Source organism: Haliotis asinina, chromosome 6 (assembly GCF_037392515.1).
Source record: "Haliotis asinina isolate JCU_RB_2024 chromosome 6, JCU_Hal_asi_v2, whole genome shotgun sequence".
Taxonomy (NCBI): domain Eukaryota; kingdom Metazoa; phylum Mollusca; class Gastropoda; order Lepetellida; family Haliotidae; genus Haliotis; species Haliotis asinina.
Genome location: NC_090285.1, coordinates 4,516,529 through 4,534,909, shown reverse-complemented (window position 1 = coordinate 4,534,909; position 18,381 = coordinate 4,516,529). Strand labels below are relative to the sequence as shown.

Here is an 18,381-nt window from a genome sequence, read left to right as displayed (position 1 = left end):
ACTGAAGCACAAGTAAAATCAATTTAATGACAGTAACTATAAATAGATAATTAAACCCCACTTCTTCCATCGGCACGGTGGTTGTTTGGTAGAGTGTCTGCCTACTTATCTGAAGTTGCAGTTCTTATCTTGCTTGGGAAAACATTTTCTCTTTCAACTTAAACTTCAGGGATATTTTTCAATTGATCTCAAACACTCATACATCATTTGAATGTTGACGTTCATGTAGATTTAGGAAAAGATAATTACAGAAAGTAGAACCTGGGAAGAGGTATTACTAAGAAAACAAACACCTCAGATATGTTTTTTCCTGGGAAAAAAAGAGATGAGCACACTTCAGGTTTATATACCAAATTCAAAGGGCCCACAAATTTTAGTATAAACATCAAATGAAATATTCAGGCGTGACCTAAAACCAATTCATTATATCCATCTGTTCATAACAAATGTCAGGGATGTTGAAGTCTAGTGGTTAATGCGTTTGCTTGTCACGCCACAGATCCAGGATCGATTTAAGAGGCGACTAATGGGATCAGGTGGTCAGACTCACTGACTTGGTTGACACATCATCGGTTCCCAGTTGCGCAGATCGATGCTCATGATGTTGATCACTGGATTGTCTGGTCCAGACTCGATTATTTACAGACCGCCGACATATAGCTGGAATATTGCTGAGTGCGGTGTAAAACTAAACTCACTCACTCCAGGATCGATTCCCACATGGATGCAATGTGCCCCCATTGTCTTATTGCTGGAATATTACTAAGAGCCTTGTAATACCTCACTCACTCATTACAAGTGTAGTTTACTGTGTTAGTCTTGTTTAGCTTCCACTGTTTCCCCTCTTCAGTACCCATTGCAAGACATCCTTATACTGCTTCCATAGTGCTAGCACAATTAGCATCACTCAAAGAAACACTCAAGATGTATTTACCAATTTCCACTTTTAATATTCAAAACAAATCAATATTATGCCTCCACAAATGGTACTTGTAGCTGCTCAGAGAGTACAAAACCAACTCACAGACCATCAGACACACATATCGGCTGCTTACAAGCAGGGCAGTTCAGGCTGTTACTGACATGATGCTCCAGTTAAATATTGCTTGTCAAACATGATGAACCACATACATCTTAAATTCAGTTGAACACAATTTGTATATATAAAATTACAAATAATGTGCCTCTAAATCTCCTTATGTGATACCTTGAAGTCCAAACATATTTAGAGATTGAGAAGTTTTAAATGTTCAGAAATATGGAAAACTGTCCTTAAAAAAATGTAGTCCAGCTATGCTCACAAGCAATGAATGAATATCAATGTGAAATCTGTAATAAATATCATAAACGCCTGACTATGCCATAAGCACTCTGTTTCACCCCTCAGCTTAGACAGCAGGGCTTTGTTAGCAGCATACAATGTAAATATCTAATATAAAATAACAATCTAATAATAAACTTAGATACCACAGTTTGTCTGCCACGCAGTGTACCATGACATAAACCATTGATACTTACAACCTGAAGCTTGGCTATGAGGAAAATATGGTAACAGAAACATGAATAACAAGGTCCAGATCCCATACATTAAAAGTGATATTCACAAGATTGCCATTGTGCAAACTGAATAAAATTCCACTGAAAATTAGAAGAAAAAAGGCATCCTCCTCCTGACAATCAACATTGGTTACACACAGACGTTTTGCTGAGCAAACTATGTATAGTAAATATCCAATTTGAAAACAAATTTAGCTTTTCTCACAAAAACAAATCTGGTATATATATATATTACTTTAAACAAAATTATCCACATACACTCTGTGGCATTCAGAAATATTCCTCTTGGTACACATTTGAAGAATGGATGGTATATTTCCATCAAGTAACAAGGAACAAGTATGTGAAACTCATCTGAAGGTGTTTCAACATGAAGATTTGACCATATTGTCTCTCAAGTAGTTGAGACTGAAATATTGAATTTGTTTGAAAATCTTTGCTTGTAGTTTTTGATTTTTTGTGCATATTTTTTGTTATAAAATCTTCAAAATATCTACAAAAAATAATGTTAACAAAACACTGTCTCTGAACAGTCCCACAGATGACGTATGAATATCTTTGGTTCCAAAACAAAGTTTCATGTACTGTTCACAAAGACTGACACCTCGTGTTCCTGAGGCAACTACATGTAAATAAATGCCTGGCAATCACATTTCACAGGAAAACGTTTACAATCTAACTTCAGGACACACATACTTGAAAAGTGATGATGCTTCACAAAATATTTTGTATGACTATATTATGATGTAATCAACTTTGATTTTGCTAATAAGATGAAAGTTTCGAACAATGCATGTACGATGAATGAACCAGCCGATGCTACACCTTTGCAACCAGTTGAATATCATCACTTGTACATATTGCACTTACCACTACAACAAATACAACACAGAACCATCTGTATACAACTACCATTTGTACAACAGTTGATAGGTAGACTCAAAAGTCAGGGAAAATGACCACAAAATGCAGACACAGTCTACTCCATGATGAAATCAAGGGGACAGTTCAGTAACACTCCATGCTGGGTCTCCCCTTAAGCTGTAACACTGATCACCATTATGGATGAGCATGGAGTATAAGACTGACGTGCTTCCTGATCCAAGATGGTGTGGGCTGTATGTTTCTATCTTGGCTTCAGCTGCACAGTCCAGAATCACAGTGCTAATGATCACACACAATAACAACAAGTACAATTACTCAAGCAGTAAATCCCCACTAATGACACCCTACCCTCTCTGAAATGAACAAGAATAAGCTCTTCCTGTTTCTGTGCAGCTGAATCACATGCAGTGGTCACCTTCCCGACTGGAAAGTGTACAATACACTGAGGTACTATCTATTCCCATGGTACTGTACACACTTTATATAAATAGGACTTTGAGAAACATTATATGATTCTAAATAACTCACAAAATTAAATAAGATAAACAAAATGGCACATTTTCCCCCTCATTCTCGAACACCATATTAGAGCATGCTGCCATGCCTCACAGTGACAACAGCGTGATATTATGCAGATGGAGGGTGATGTCGGAAGGGTTTGAGCAGTAAGCTGGGGTATCACATCTCAGTCTTTTATGACCCCACTGTGCTGTGGTCAAGATCATACTTATTTAACATCTCACAAAAGACCAAGCTTTACCATGAAAATATTCATTTCACATATGAACATAAAATTCAGTATTTCTTTATTGGAGATAATACATAGTCTTTCGTTGGTGAAATAATATTACAGCACTTGGCCATTTTGTTTTGTGCCAACAAGGTGAAGGTCAGTTGGAGAGGCAGATGTGGAAGCACCTCGTTGTATGAGAGCTGTAGTAGAGCTGCCCTAGTCGTGTGCTGTGTGCAACCAGCACGTCCATACATGGCAACACATCCCTGAGATGGGCAGTCCTACAGCTTTGGCACAGTCATTTCTTCATCAGACACTCGTCCCATCCCAAACCATATGTCTCACGAGGGATGGGAGGAGGGTAGACTATGCATTTGTTCCGTGATACATTCCAGAATCACTTCTCGAATACACATCATTGTCTCATCTAATTCAACCATTATATATATTTATACCTCTGAATCTATGCAACCACACTGTCTAGGGCTATATATCAAAGCAGCATATGGTGAAAATACCTGTTCAGGAAAATTGTAAAATCCACTCAAGTGGCCATCCACTTTTACACACAAACATAAGATCCACAATTCCCAGCTAATACGTTCCACAATGAATACTAAACATCATCTGTTTACCTGTATATACATGAACAAATGACTAGCATAAATAACAAGTTCTAACATGTACACCTCTGTATCACAAAAATTGCTCAATACCTCTTTTTGATTTTAATCTCTTAAACACTGTTTCAGAGACAACAAAAACTAGCCAAATGCAAAATAAGCTGAACGATCCTCATTAGTGAGGCTTTGAAGCACTCCTGGAACATTGTTAATCCATATCGCAAGTGTCACAGTAGCACATGGTAGCACATGGTAACAGATTATGTATTAGTCCCACTTCCAAATACACTAGGCTTCATCAGATGCTCATTTCACAGTAGCACATGGTAACAGCTGTGTGACAGTCCCACTTCCGTCAACATTTGGAATCATGACAAACACATTTACAAGTCTCATTCTGGCAAATGGTAACATAGTTGATATTAGCATCCCACTTACATGAGCACTAGGAATTAGGAGGTCCTCGCATCATGAGTGTCCATGGTAGCACATGGTGACTGGCTTACAGGGTAGTCCCATTTTCACAACTGGAATCCGGTGATGCACATGCAGTAAGTCCCATGGTAGCCTATGTTGATAGAGCTGATATTATAGTCCCACTTCCATGAACATTTGGAATCTGGATGTTCACACTTTCCAGGTGAACATGGTCACAAGTGTGGATCTATGTAATGGCTGAGAAGAATGGTCACGCTATCATATGTTGCAGAAGAACACATAGATATTCCATTCCAACTTGTAAAGAAGACAGTAGTCAACAGATATGACATCTCCATTTTAGCACAGTTTCTAGGTATTACCAGACTGTTAGGCTGATAAACAATGTTGAGAAGATCATTCATTGGAACTGATACAGCAATCTCAGGTGAGTCATGGAGAGTGTAGTTCTTGGGTGAAGGATACTTGCAGACTGATTATCAGACCATACATTGTTATTCTTTTGGTTTACTTTAGAAAAAGAAAATTCAGGAAAAACATCATATGATAACGACCATTAGTGTTTGTATAGCAAAAATCCTTTTGAGAACAAAAATATAAATGAAATTACCCTTTCAGACTAAAGACTATGATTTCTTTATGAACCCAAGCCAAGCCTATCAACAAACCAAACTTATCAGTACTCTGTACCGCAATCAACCTATTTCTGAAGAATCTTCCACAATCCACCTATTTCTGGAGAATCTTCCACAATCCACCCATTTCTGAAGGCTCTTCCACAATCCATCCATTTCTGGAGGATCTTCCACAATCCATCCATTTCCAGAGCATTTTCCATAATCCATTTAAGAAGAATTGACTGCAATACACAGATTTACTATCACAGTTAAACCTTCAAGATTATTCTAAGCCTAAGATATGAGGAGAGCTCCCATCACATATCACTGCTGTGAACACTTTGGGGGACAATATCAGAATGGCAGAGCCTTTTCCAAGCACTGCCTGAGATGGTCACCACGGGAGACATCATTCCTGGCCAGGTTTCTGCGAAACAGTATTGGGCAGTCCAGAGAAATGCAAGGCTGAGTGGTGTCTTGAGCTCCCATACACGTGTAACATACCTGGCAAAACACAACACAATTACTGGCATCATGAACATACATTCCTGTTTCACATAATAGCCTTCACTTTATTAAGTATTGTATTCTGCAATACAGCTAATAAAAGAACTATTCAAACTAAAGTTAAACACCACACTAAGCAATATGCCAGCTGCTCCAGCCTTTAAATTTTCATGTTCGGACATGATGATCCAGGGTCAACAGTCATCAATCATGTCACTCAGTCGATCTCTCTATTTTGTCACCTCTGGCCACTAGGACAGTTTCAATTCAAACCCACAGTCCCCACATGGAGAGCATATTGACGTTTGCATCAGCTCACCTCAGCCAGCCTGTCATAGACAGATTCCCAGCGCCGGATTTTGTCCATCAGTGTGACAGCCACCATCTGGGGTTTCAGCATACACTTGGCACAGATTGGCTGCTTTGTCTGCTCGTCACAAACTGGGCAGTTACTTACAGAGAAGTACTGGGAAATGGTACCCTGGCAACATAATAATAACATTTGTCAAACTGTGATACTGAGATATTCCTGGGTGGGAACATCAGTGAGTTGGGTATACCATATTTCCACTAAATATGACCCCGAGCGCTTATTTTTCCAATGGACTTCCAGACCCAGCGCTTAGTAAAGGCCCTTATTGGAGACCCATCACATGTTTGTATATTCATCTAGGCCCTTATTGGAGACCCAGCACATGTTTGTATATTCATCTAGGCCCTCATTGGAGAACCAGCACATGTTTGTATATTCAACTAGCATACGATCCCATGTGTATTTTCATATATGTGAAAACCCTTCAACAATTACATGCTTGCTATCAATCTGTGCCATGTGGAGGACAAGAAGTCAGGCCTACAGGGTCCATTCCTTAATAAATGTATTTTTGGATCCAGGGAAAAAACATTCATAAGAATGCATTATTTCATAAACTGCTGCTTTACCCACAGCTCTTATAATAGACCCAGCACTTCTTAGAGGATATATGATAAGTTTCTCAGCTACATCAGGTGTGTCAGCTTCCTGTGGGAAAAAAGACGTCTATCCGCAGTTACAGCATACTTAAAGCCAACATGAAACCCACAGGTGCTGACAAACCTTGGAACATCATCGGGAAACTACACCTACAATGACAGGCTTACTGTCCAGCGGAAGGAACTATGAAAGTGGTGTCTAAACTGTTGTTTAATGGTGAGGTAGACAATCTGCGTTCCACTGTTATGTCTTACCTTCTTTGAGTCCCCAGACACGATGGCCTGTGGCACAACACGGACCACCTTCGGCATGCTTTGATACCTGTTTGAAATGAGAGCATAAGCTTCAAATACTCCTATACATCACATTTTGTCAAAATGAATACTAGGTAACACAACAGTGATGATGATAACAAATATCACTTACTAAATGTGTTTTCATTTCAGATTACTAAAATCATGATAAACATAATATCATATGGGCACAATTATGATACTCTCCTGGTTACCTAAGTCGTCAAATTGAGAAAAACAAACCAAAATCTGCTTTCAAATACAGACTGGCTACCTACTGTCGCTGCATGTAAAATGAAACCTCACAGAAGAAACGATACATCATAGCATTGTTCATGAAGTCAAACCACCATGACAAAGTGATATTTTGCCGTAGGGCATGGTATGAAAAATATGAACTCCAATATTTTTGCCCTCATAGGTAATAATATCCCTTACTGAATGTGTTGTCATTTAATATTATTAAAATTAAGACCTTTTTAATTATACTGATTCTTATAAAAGAAAACTACACACATTTTCACTAAGTAGGCCACAAAAATATCCATCAGAAGACAGGCAATTATGACACTTTCTCAGTCTTGCATAGATTCAAGAATTTCTGGTTGGTTGAGTTCCATCAGGATTCCAACCCACAGTTGAAGAATACACCCTGACATCTAGACAGTGGTCAAACATAACAATTTACTGAGAAAATGTAATTTAAAGTAAACTTTGGTAACAAGTGACCACTCCCTAAATGGCAATGTGTATTCACAGCATTTAGAGGCTGGAAGAGTACACATATATAGGAATACTTTTGGTAAGTTTGGCAACAATAGTTCAGACTACTTTTTGCCTTTTCGCTCCCTTATCTGTAGCATTTTAACATAAGGAATTTTAATTTTGCCAAACAACAGGACAGGGCTCCAGATAATTTCTAAACATCAGGAGCACGTATACAATACAACCAGATCTTTGTATAGCGCAAACATCCAGTTAGTTCAACTGCTCAAGGGCGCTTTGTTTTTCTCTCGATCACTGGATGTCCATCACAACTGCACACAGTATTTTCAATCTCAGCTCCCTGGGGACCATACAACTCTTGCAGCCTACCAGGCGCACTGAGTTATTGTGGCTTTCCCATCCTTACGAGGTACCCATTCACAGCTGTATGGATTGGGACCAGCAACTAAGTCTTTGCACGTATTCGTGTGGTCACCATCTGGTCAAATACCAACAGATTCTTTCGAGTGCAAAAGGGCTGTGTACTGCACACTAGGGGTTGTGGCAACACGGAAAGAGTCTGCACACAAAGTTGACTCCAAGGTTTTTCACACCAGGTCACAGGTGGGCTCGATCCCGACACCTCCAAGCTCGCTGGACTAGTAGCCTGGTGCCTTAGACAGCTTGCCCACGGCACCCATGTATTCCTTATTTTGTCAGTGTTGGAGTACTTGGCAAACTTATGAGTACATTTACAATACTGAATGGAAATTAATGGAGTACAAGTAATCTTGTGTTTTGTTTCATATATGCATCACAACAGTTCTACTCTGGTAGCAACATGTAAATAAAAAATAAAACGATAATTTTTTACATAAAAACATTCTAAGACCATACAACATTGCCGTGGTGCATATCTGCTCTGTGACTTTCCAGTGAAACTACACCTTAACACAACAGAGCAATTACCATTCAAAGACGTCGACTCCAATCAGTGAGAAGAGTCTGTGCAGAGGTGGCAGGATCTGCTTGGTGATGTAGTAGGTGCCGTTAATGCGCAGTGTTGGGTCACGCAAAACCTCGCTTGGGTGTCTGACCAGCTGGATTAGTGGTAGCCCTGGACTTCCATACACAATAACATAGGGTATCCTCTCGCCAACACGAGGCTCAGCACGCCGGTCTTGTCGTATCAGCTTTCTGTAATCAGACAATGGACCCCATCTGCTTTCAAGGGATGTCAAAGCATGAGTAATAATGGAAGAGATCAATTACAAAATGCATCAAAATACTGCTGCCCAAGGTCTATCAATACAAGAAATTTCAGTTCTGTATTCATAGCTAACACAGATAAAGTGTTTGGGTTATGTTCCCAGCCTAGTCTACTACAATGCCCCCGACATTACTAAGAATATTTGTTGGTCTGCTAAACTGATATCTGTAATAATTCCTATATTCCTGCAAGTATGTTTGATCTACTGCTACTGATGTGGCTAAAGTAATGTTGCATGCACTCACTTGGCAATCTCCAGTCCTGGCACACATGCACCTGGCTTGTATCCCATCATGCCTCGGAACTCCTTAGCAAAGATGCAATCCTGGATGCTGACCTTGCCCTCCATGAGTTTCTGACACTGGTGCTGAACAAAGGCCTTGACCTGTGACACATCTCGGGTAGTGAACAGCAGCTTGATACAACGTTCCAGGATCTGGTGAAAAACAACAGTCATCAGAAGATGATATATTCCCCTGGACCCCACATATCTGAAAGAACATATCATTTGATAGTTACTTGATGTATCTTTAGAATAAGATCGAATCGTTTCCAAGGAAATCAGGAAAAATATAAATGCCATATATATCTGTGAACAGCAAATGGCACCAAGATCTGTCAAAAGATATCACATGGTTTTCGAGTTGTGCTCCGGAAACAAGGCCCACCCTCCCTTTTGAGACTAAGTACGAATCGATTGCATGGAAACCAAGAAATATAGAAATGACAAAAATCTGGAAATAGCAAAAAGCACCGCTTTGGGGTCTGCCTCACATATCTACTAAGATCTGCTGAAAGACATTAAGAAGTTGTGCTCTGGAAATGAAGGTCATCCTTCCCTTTTGAAACTAAGTCTGAATTGTTTCCATGAAACCAAGCAAAAGGCACCACTTTAGCTTATACTTTATATATCTACCAAATTTCCCTGAAAGATATCTAACTGTTTTTCAGTTGCGCTCCAGACACGAAGATCACCCGTCCCTTTTAGACTATGTTAAAATCATTTCCATAGAAACCAAGAAAAATACAAACGACTAAAATCTGGAAATTGCAAGGGGCACCACATTAGGTGCTGTTTGAAATACATGACAATTTTTTTTAAAAAATATTGAACGGTTTTGGAGTTATGCGCCGGAAAGAAAATGGTTATGGACAGACAAAGACAGACGAAGTGTCAACTATATCCCCCCTCCCTCCCGCATATTACACGCCAGGGGGATAATAATAGCATATTCTACAACATTTTACCATTGTACCATCCTATTACAGAATCATCATACTACAGTGACACTTACCAAGAATAACATTTTGATTGTGGTCCATTCTACCACATTTTACAACTGTACCTCCCTACCAGTCTACAACTGTATCAATTCATTCTATGCACAATATAATCTCAAGAGCAAGAATAAATGCTTGACTTCTGGGTTCAGAGTTTGCTCTCTTATGTCCCAGCCAGAATTACTTTATCCCCAAAGTCTGTAAACAACTTATTTGTAGACAGACAATCCATTGGTTAATAGAATAAGTGGCATCTAACACCCTGGACTACATGATATGTAATTAATCATGTTAATGAGTCCAGGGTTCTAGGTTCCTATTAGCCATGCAGCAACCAAAAACCGTAGGGAGAGGAGAATCAAATCCACATGAGCTGCAGGTTAAGAAACAGCAGTCCTCACTAGGCCACCAACAGCACCCACTACTCATTCGGAAAGCAAGAATCACTACAATCAACATGGTTATAGCCCTGCATTCACCACTGAATGATGTCCACGCTCCTTGGAGTAAAGATTTATGTGTACAGCAGTGGCTGCTCACCTTCGCTACTGCAGCACAGTTATCTCGTCGGACTGTTTCAATACCCTTGGCATCATACACTGGTTCCTTCTGATCCACAGTCTCATAGCTGAAACCCACGTACCTCTTCTTGCTCTGAAGGACACATGGCATGTACACCTGGAGATAGAGAGATATAGGAGAGAGAGTCAAACAATAGTCCTAAAAGCCCTCATCAGCAGTATCACAGCTTTCTAAAGCAGTCCTAGAGAAATCTTGTCTTCACTAATGATAAACACTGTGACAGATCATAACATCTTAGTAGGTTCTCAAGATAAACACTGACACTTAGAATTTTCTGCCTCAGTTTGCCACTTAGTGGTGGAAGAAGATATCTATTACACATATTCAACTTTGTAAAATAGTTTGGCTACACAAAGCCTCTAACAAGTGATCCCCTTCAAAGTCACAAGATAAGAACAGTTGCAGCTGTACCTTTTCAAACTTGAGTTTAATTGGCTTTGGGAACATGGCTGTGACAGCATCTGCAATTTCTTGGCCAATTTGAAATGCCTCATCTTTACTTCGACCCTCTAGATGGATAAACATGCTGGAAGATCAAGGCAAGAACAAGTATTAGGAGGGAGGAAAACAATCCACAGCATCAATAAGTAATGACGAACCATAAACCAATGCACAATGTCTGATCATCCTATCACCTTAGGCACCTCTTTTCACAACCAGTTGCAGGAATCCAGTACAGACTTGTTGACGGCATGACAAAACAATTTGCACAATAGAACACAATGAGACCACTCAACCCTTATTATGCCACTTTATGTTTCAGGTGCTGGAAATGTAATTTGCTCCAAATCCACATGATGTTTATGTGCCTACGATAATCACTGGGATGAAGAGAGGGTAATTCTGTTCGTACATACCTGTCTGTGTCACCATAGACAACCCTTGCCCTCCACTGAGGTGTGTCCTCCACGAGTTTGATTGATCTCTCCAGGGTCTCCCTTGCCTTCCGCACAATACTGTCACCAACCTGGGAGACACAGGTACACATGCATCTTTGGTCTGTTTATTCATGATCCTTTCATTTCATTTATCTCCCAGCTGTTGGCAAATAAGGATACATACACCACTGCATTCCTCTGGGCAAATGGCCTTGTTCAAAATTTGAAACAAGAGTCATCTGAAGATGACATATCCCCCCGGCACCCCGATATTTGAAAGGACAAATCATCTGACAGTTACTTGATGTTTTCTTACATTAAGTTTGAATCTGGGATGAAGCCATGAAAACTATAAATCCCATATATCAGCAAAAGGCACCACTTTCAAGTTGTGCTCTGGAAACAAAGCTTAGCCCTCCATTTTGAGACTAAGTCAGAATTGTTTCCATTGAAACCAGGAAAAACAAGAGTCATCAGAAGATGACATATCCCCCCGGTCCCCACATATTTGAAAGGACAAATCATCTGACAGTTACTTAATTTCTTTGTTTGGAAAAACAAAAAAAATTAAAATGCCAAAAATCTGTAAATAGCAAAGGGCACAACCATAGGTTGAGATTATTATATCTATCAAGTTTGGTCTAAAAATAATGAACAGTTTCTGAGTTATACTCCTGAAACAAAATGACGGCCAGACGAGACGAGGCGTCGACTCTGTTCCCCCCTGCATTACATGCAAAGGGGATAATAAAAATGCCAAACATTGTAAATAGCAAAATTCACCACTTTGTGGTCTACCTCAAATATCTGCCAAGTTTTGTTGAAAGATATTGACTAGTTTTCAAGTTGTGCTCCGGAAACGGAGTCCATCCCTCCATTTTGAAACAAAGTCCGAAACGTTTCCATGGAAACCCAGAAAATTATACATAACAAAAACCTGCAATTAGCAAAAGGCACCACATTGGGGTCTGCCACATATATCTACCAAGTTTTGCTGACAGATATTAGGAACTTTTTGAGGTGTGCTCCAAAAATGAAACACACCTCTCACTTTTGAGACAAGAATCATCAGAAAATGACATATGACCCCGGCCTCCACATATTTGAAAGGACAAATCATCTGACACTTACTTAATCTCTATGTTTTGCAGAAAAATATTGAACGGTTTTTGAGTTCCCCGAAAATGAAGCCCATCCCTCTATTTTGAGACTAAGTCCAAAACGTTTCCATGGAAACCGAGAAAATAAGAAATCCTAAAAGCCTGTACATAGCAGAAGGTACCACTTTAGGTTCTGATTGGTATATCTACCAAGTTTTGCAGAAAAATATTGAACGGATTTTGAGTTGTGCTCCGGAAACAAAGCCCATCCCTCCATTTTGAGATTAAGTTCGAAATGTTTCCATAGAAACCGAGAAAATGAATCACAAAAACTTGTAGAGAGCAAAAGGCACCACTTTGGGGTCTGCTACTCATATCTACCAACTTTTGCTGACAGATATTATGAAGTTTTTGAGATGTGCTCCAGAAATGAAACACACCTCTCAAATTTGAGACAAAGTCCAAAATGGTTCCATTGAAACCAAGAAAATGATAAATCACAAAAACATGTAAATAGCAAAAGGCACCACTTCAGATTCTGATTGATTGATCTACCAAGTACTGCAGAAAACTATTAAATGGCTTTTGAGTTCTGCTCCGGAAAGTCTGAAATGTTTTTATGGAGCAGAGAAAATAATACATCACAAAAACCTGTAAATAGCAAAAAGGCACCACTTTGGGATCTGCCACACATATCTACCAAGTTTTGCAGAAAAATATTGAACGGTTTTTGAAGCCCTTCCCTCCATTTTGAGATGAAGTCCAAAATGTTTCCATGGAAAAAGAGAAAATAATAAATCACAAAAACCTGTAAATAGCAAATGGCACCAATTCTGGTTCTGCTTGACATATCTACCAAGTTTTGCTGAAAAATATTGTTCCGGAAACAAAGCCCACCCCATCATTAGACTAACACCAAAATGTTCCATGGAAAAACAACAAAAACAAAAATGCCAAAAATCTGTAAAAAGCAAAAGGCACAACCATAGGCTGAGATAATTATATCTATCAAGTTTGGTCTAAAAATATTGAACGGTTTCTGAGTTATGTTCTGGAAACAAAATTATTACGGACGGACAGACGGACAAGGCGTTGACTATATCCCCTCCTGCATTACATTCAGGGGGGATAAACATACCATAAAATCAATAATGGGTTCAAATGACAATCTAAAAGAGGGCTTGATTTAGTGCTCAGTAACTTACTCTGATGCAACCCTATATTACAATGTGCAACCTAGTTATTAGTCAATTTTTCAGTGGGTATACTTTTGAAAAAAAACACCGCAATAATTGCATCCACGTATTGCAATAAAAGCAGTGGGACTGGAATTTGTCTGGTGCAACTAGGTTTTCATCTTAGGTTGCACCTGGTCGAAGTTGCTTAACATTTCTTAAATCGATCCCTTTAAAATATTAAATGGTTCTCACACAATGTAACAGAATCCTGCAAGATGTGTTGCCATGGTGAATCACCCACCTCTATACATGGCATCCTCCCAGAGAAACTAGCACCAGTGTAGCCATATGTGACGTTAGCAATCAGCTTCAGGCCCAGCTGGCGGGCATTCAACAGGCGGTACAGAGTCTGAAAGCACAAGCACTATGGTTCATATCTGAAATAACTCTATTAAGAAAGAACATTTAAGAGTACTGCTTCCTGGGATCAAAATGCTGCCTCTACCACACAATGAAGACTAAGAATGGGGGAGATAGACAGACACTAACTTCTTTGTTAGGAAATACAACGATGACATTTCTGTTATGGACAACAACTTCTCTTATTTGCCAGTGTGACTTTTCATCATTTGACAACATTACCAGAACCTTCGTCAAAACTCCCATTCACGAAATGCAAGAAGACTCTATCCACAAGAAAAACTTGTACAGTCTATCCTAAATGTAATGATGTTAGTGACTTGTCCATAAGGATTAAATTCCTTCCAAAGTGGGTGATAATCAGTGTGACAGAATACAACTTACCTTGTCATGTTTATAGCCTTTCATTGCCTTCTTCACCATGAGTCGGGTCTTGAGAATCTCACCCACCATCCTAATCAAAGATATAATGTGGAGGAATACAAAATGTTTCCTTATTGCAAACAACATTCTATAAACATACTGATACATTCAGTTAGATCCATAAACTACTGTTTACCACAATGATTTTAGTTAAGACAAAGTTAGGTTCTCTGCTGCCAATATATAGCCACTTGTGCAAGTTATCAGAAACCAGTACAACTATGTCTCACCTGGGTAGGATACCCTGTCTGACATGATCCTTCAGGAACACAACACCATTAGGGGATATTGTCACATCCTTCTCCAGTTTCTAAACATAAAAATAAAGTGAAAAGTGGTACTATTTGTTGTTTGGGGATGTAAACTTTTCCAACAGTGTTGATTAATATATGCCAGAGAATAGGATGGTAACAGTTTTAACGCAATGTCTATATGGTAATCAGAAGAAAGTAATGTTCCAGCAATGTTCCGGCACAAGTAAACTAGAAGCATGTCATAGATGGATGCCATACTCACAATCATCAGGTAACAGTCACACACTGACACAGAGAGGTCGCAGTGACATACAGACACACAGAGGTCACAGTGACATACAGTAACTCTCAGTAACACTCAGTAGTTGTTCTAGTCTGTTTTAATGACAAGAATACTTGGGGTTTATTCTGGCCTTGTTCCTCACAAGGGTGGTACACAAACAGTTCATAGAAGAGTACATAACATCTTGTGTTCTCTTACCTTTAACTGTGATGGTGATATTTTCAGTGATGTACATCCAAACTCAAAAGGGCCTTCACTGAAAGACAATTTTGAATATGTAGATCATAAAAAGGACTGCTTTCTCAGTTGACTGAGTTTATGGAGTTCATTTTCTTCTAGTTTACCTTTATTGAAATCCTCCTATGAAAAATAGCATAAGTATATCTAAATGACTGTGTGCAGTGCAACATGTCATCTTAAACTACAGTTCTACCTACACCCAAATAGAACTTGGTACACTGTGCTTTAACTAACATGGCTTTAGCAAGACCTTGGACTCAGCTGAGGGACAACTGACAGACACAACAAAGTTAATTATCAAGCCTGACACAGCTTCATCATCACCATTCCAGAATCCAAGCAGAAAGAGACCAGTGTCCTACTGCATCTTTCACACATCTACCATAATCTTAAGTCAAACGCCGTATTAGAATCATTTTGTGCAGAGGGCACCAGGTGTTGAGCGCTCCAACTTACTGGGCTTTGGCAAGACACTGGATCCTGCCAAGACAGGTGGAAAAGCAGTAGTTGTAGGCGATCATGATGGAGGGGTAGAGGGACTGGAAGTCAAGGACCACCACGGGGTGGGGGTAGAAGCGAGACTCCGGCTCCAGGTTGAGAGGGATGCATTCCGGGGCTTTTTGACGTGCGCGCTGCTCCACACCAGGGGACGCTGGAAGGAAGTTCATGGGCTTGGCCAGTCTCAGCATCATGGATTCCACACGGTACTGGAACAACAGAAATATAGGTCAAGGCAGTCCTGCACTCAATGGGGAACTGGAACAACAGAAATATAGGTCAAGGCAGTCCTGGACTGTACAGCACTGGAACAATAGAAATATGGGTCAAGGCAGTCCTGCACTCCACAGGGAACTGGAACAACAGAAATATAGGTCAAGGCATGCCTACCATCCATAGGGATAGGGAACTGGAACAACAGAAATATGGGTCAAGGCAGTCCTACACTATATAGAGACCTGGAACAACAGAAATAGAGGTCAAGGCAATCCTGCACCCCATAGGGAACTGGAACAAAAGAAATATAGCTCAAGGCAGTCCTGCATTCCATACAGAAATGGAACAATAGAAATATAGGTCAAGGCAGTCCTGCACTCCACTGGGAACTGAAACAACAGAAATATGGGTCAAGGCAGTCCTACACTCCATAGAGACCTGGAACAACAGAAATATAGGTCAAGGCAATCCTGCTCTCCACAGAGAACTGGAACAAAAGAAATATAGGTCAAGGCAGTCCTGCTCTCCATAGGGAAATGGAACAACAGAAATATAGGTCAAGGCATGCCTATCCTCCATAGGGATAGGAAACTGGAACAACAGAAATATGGGTCAAGGCAGTCCTACACTCCATAGAGACCTGGAACAACAGAAATAGAGGTCAAGGCAGTCCTGCACCCCATAGGGAACTGGAACAAGAGAAATATAGCTCAAGGCAGTCCTGCATTCCATACAGAAATGGAACAATAGAAATATAGGTCAAGGCAGTCCTGCACTCCACAGAGAACTGGAACAACAGAAATATAGGTCAAGGCAGTCCTGGACTATATGTCCTTAACCTATATTTCAAACTGACAAAAAACATCAGCCATCTACTCACCTGGGATCCCCTGGAGAGAACATGGTAGAACTCTATGCCAAATACACGGGCGAACTCACTAGTCTTCCCTATGAGGTCCAATTGGTCCATCATCTGTAGAACACCCTTGACCTTCGTCACAAAATATTCCACCACACGCCACCTGGTGGCAAAAAGCTATCATTACAAACCAACACAATGTCAATATTCTTGATAATACTGCTAATTCTCTCTCTTGTGCCTAAATACTACCCTGTATGTAAATGAAAGAAAATTGTTTAACATTTCAGTCATCAATATTCAAGTTAAATCCCTAATAGCTGAAGATATACAATCTGAACTGAAGGAATCTGCACATTGCCAGTTCACCCATGGTGACCACTCAGTCCTCCTTTCAGCCAATTGTTACTAAGTCTCTTCTGACACAATATCCCTATAGAGAGTAGAGTAAGTGAAGCATTAAGGTAGAGAGCACGAGATGATTATGTGTGGTGATCAACCTTGTGAGAAGGATGATCACCAACAGATGTAGCCTCTCCAGAGGCACTTACCTGTAGTGGTGTGACCTATGGTTGAACCACAGGCTGAGTGTGCGGGTCGTGTACAGGGGCACACGTCGATGTAAGATATGGAATGCAGTGTTTTCAAAAGAGTAGATGTTCAAGCTCACCTGAAATAATTAAAAACATAACAGTACACAAGAAGAACGACCAGATATTTATTATTTCCCTCTCAAAGTTATTAAAGGACTTATAAGGTGAGCTTTTCAGACAATGATCCATACTTCACCTAACTCAAGAGATCTCATCAGAGGTTATTATCTATAGCAAGATAATGTGACCACAAAACTGTCTTATTTCAAACTAACAAAGTGGCTTTCTGCTTGCACAAAACATTCAAAATTGCAAGCAATGAAACAAAACTTGTTCTAATTTTACTGACGAGGAGGAACAAGATATGATTGGCTGAAAGAGTTCTTCTTTCACAAAGATCCAAGCAATTTGCTCGCATCTAGATCAATAATACTTACCTCGTGACGCAGCAGACGCCACAGGTTCAGGACAATCCGTCCAGTGATGTTGATCTCTGATGTGTAGTCTGCACCCCACTCATTCCCACCTGCCTTGGCACGATTCCCTGCCTTAGAATCTTAACACAAAAACTATCTTCATCAATATATATTGCTATGCAGAAATAAATAATAAAACAAGAGCATAAACTTTAAAATTGAAAATCAAAAACACTAAATTGGAAGAACTCTTAATTTCTTAAACTGGTATCAACAACATATGACCCATTGTCTTACATTCCAACAGGCCGATTCCAATTTTCAATAATTTATGGATGACAAAGTATCTTACTTTCTTATAACTCATCAATTTCCAAAATGCTATCAAACAGATCATTCCAATAGTTGAATGAATTTCAGGATTGTGTCCATAAGTCAGTGAGGAAAGCATTCCCCTGTGACAAGTTAGTAAACTTACCTCTGGATTATTGTTGCCTTAATCTGTAGTATCCACATACACATACAGAATACAGAAAATGAAATGCAAATTTTAACACAA

General features: G+C 39.7%; 1 protein-coding gene across 1 annotated transcript in view; it reads right to left on the bottom strand.

Moving 5' to 3' along the window:
* Positions 1 to 929: 929 nt before the first annotated feature.
* The window catches only part of LOC137286452 (uncharacterized), a 104,960-nt gene continuing 87,508 nt past the window's right edge, over positions 930 to 18,381 (bottom strand). The window contains exons 21-36 of the mRNA XM_067818329.1: positions 17,844 to 17,962; positions 17,365 to 17,483; positions 16,835 to 16,976; positions 15,697 to 15,947; positions 15,199 to 15,256; positions 14,694 to 14,773; positions 14,425 to 14,494; positions 13,922 to 14,029; positions 11,322 to 11,431; positions 10,876 to 10,990; positions 10,423 to 10,560; positions 8,847 to 9,037; positions 8,301 to 8,528; positions 6,588 to 6,654; positions 5,680 to 5,841; positions 930 to 5,357 (exon numbers count right to left, since the gene is read on the bottom strand). Of these exons, the coding sequence (XP_067674430.1) occupies positions 5,208 to 5,357; positions 5,680 to 5,841; positions 6,588 to 6,654; positions 8,301 to 8,528; positions 8,847 to 9,037; positions 10,423 to 10,560; positions 10,876 to 10,990; positions 11,322 to 11,431; positions 13,922 to 14,029; positions 14,425 to 14,494; positions 14,694 to 14,773; positions 15,199 to 15,256; positions 15,697 to 15,947; positions 16,835 to 16,976; positions 17,365 to 17,483; positions 17,844 to 17,962 (2,108 nt within the window). The 3' untranslated portion in view covers positions 930 to 5,207. The remainder of the gene's footprint in view (positions 5,358 to 5,679; positions 5,842 to 6,587; positions 6,655 to 8,300; positions 8,529 to 8,846; positions 9,038 to 10,422; positions 10,561 to 10,875; positions 10,991 to 11,321; positions 11,432 to 13,921; positions 14,030 to 14,424; positions 14,495 to 14,693; positions 14,774 to 15,198; positions 15,257 to 15,696; positions 15,948 to 16,834; positions 16,977 to 17,364; positions 17,484 to 17,843; positions 17,963 to 18,381) is intronic.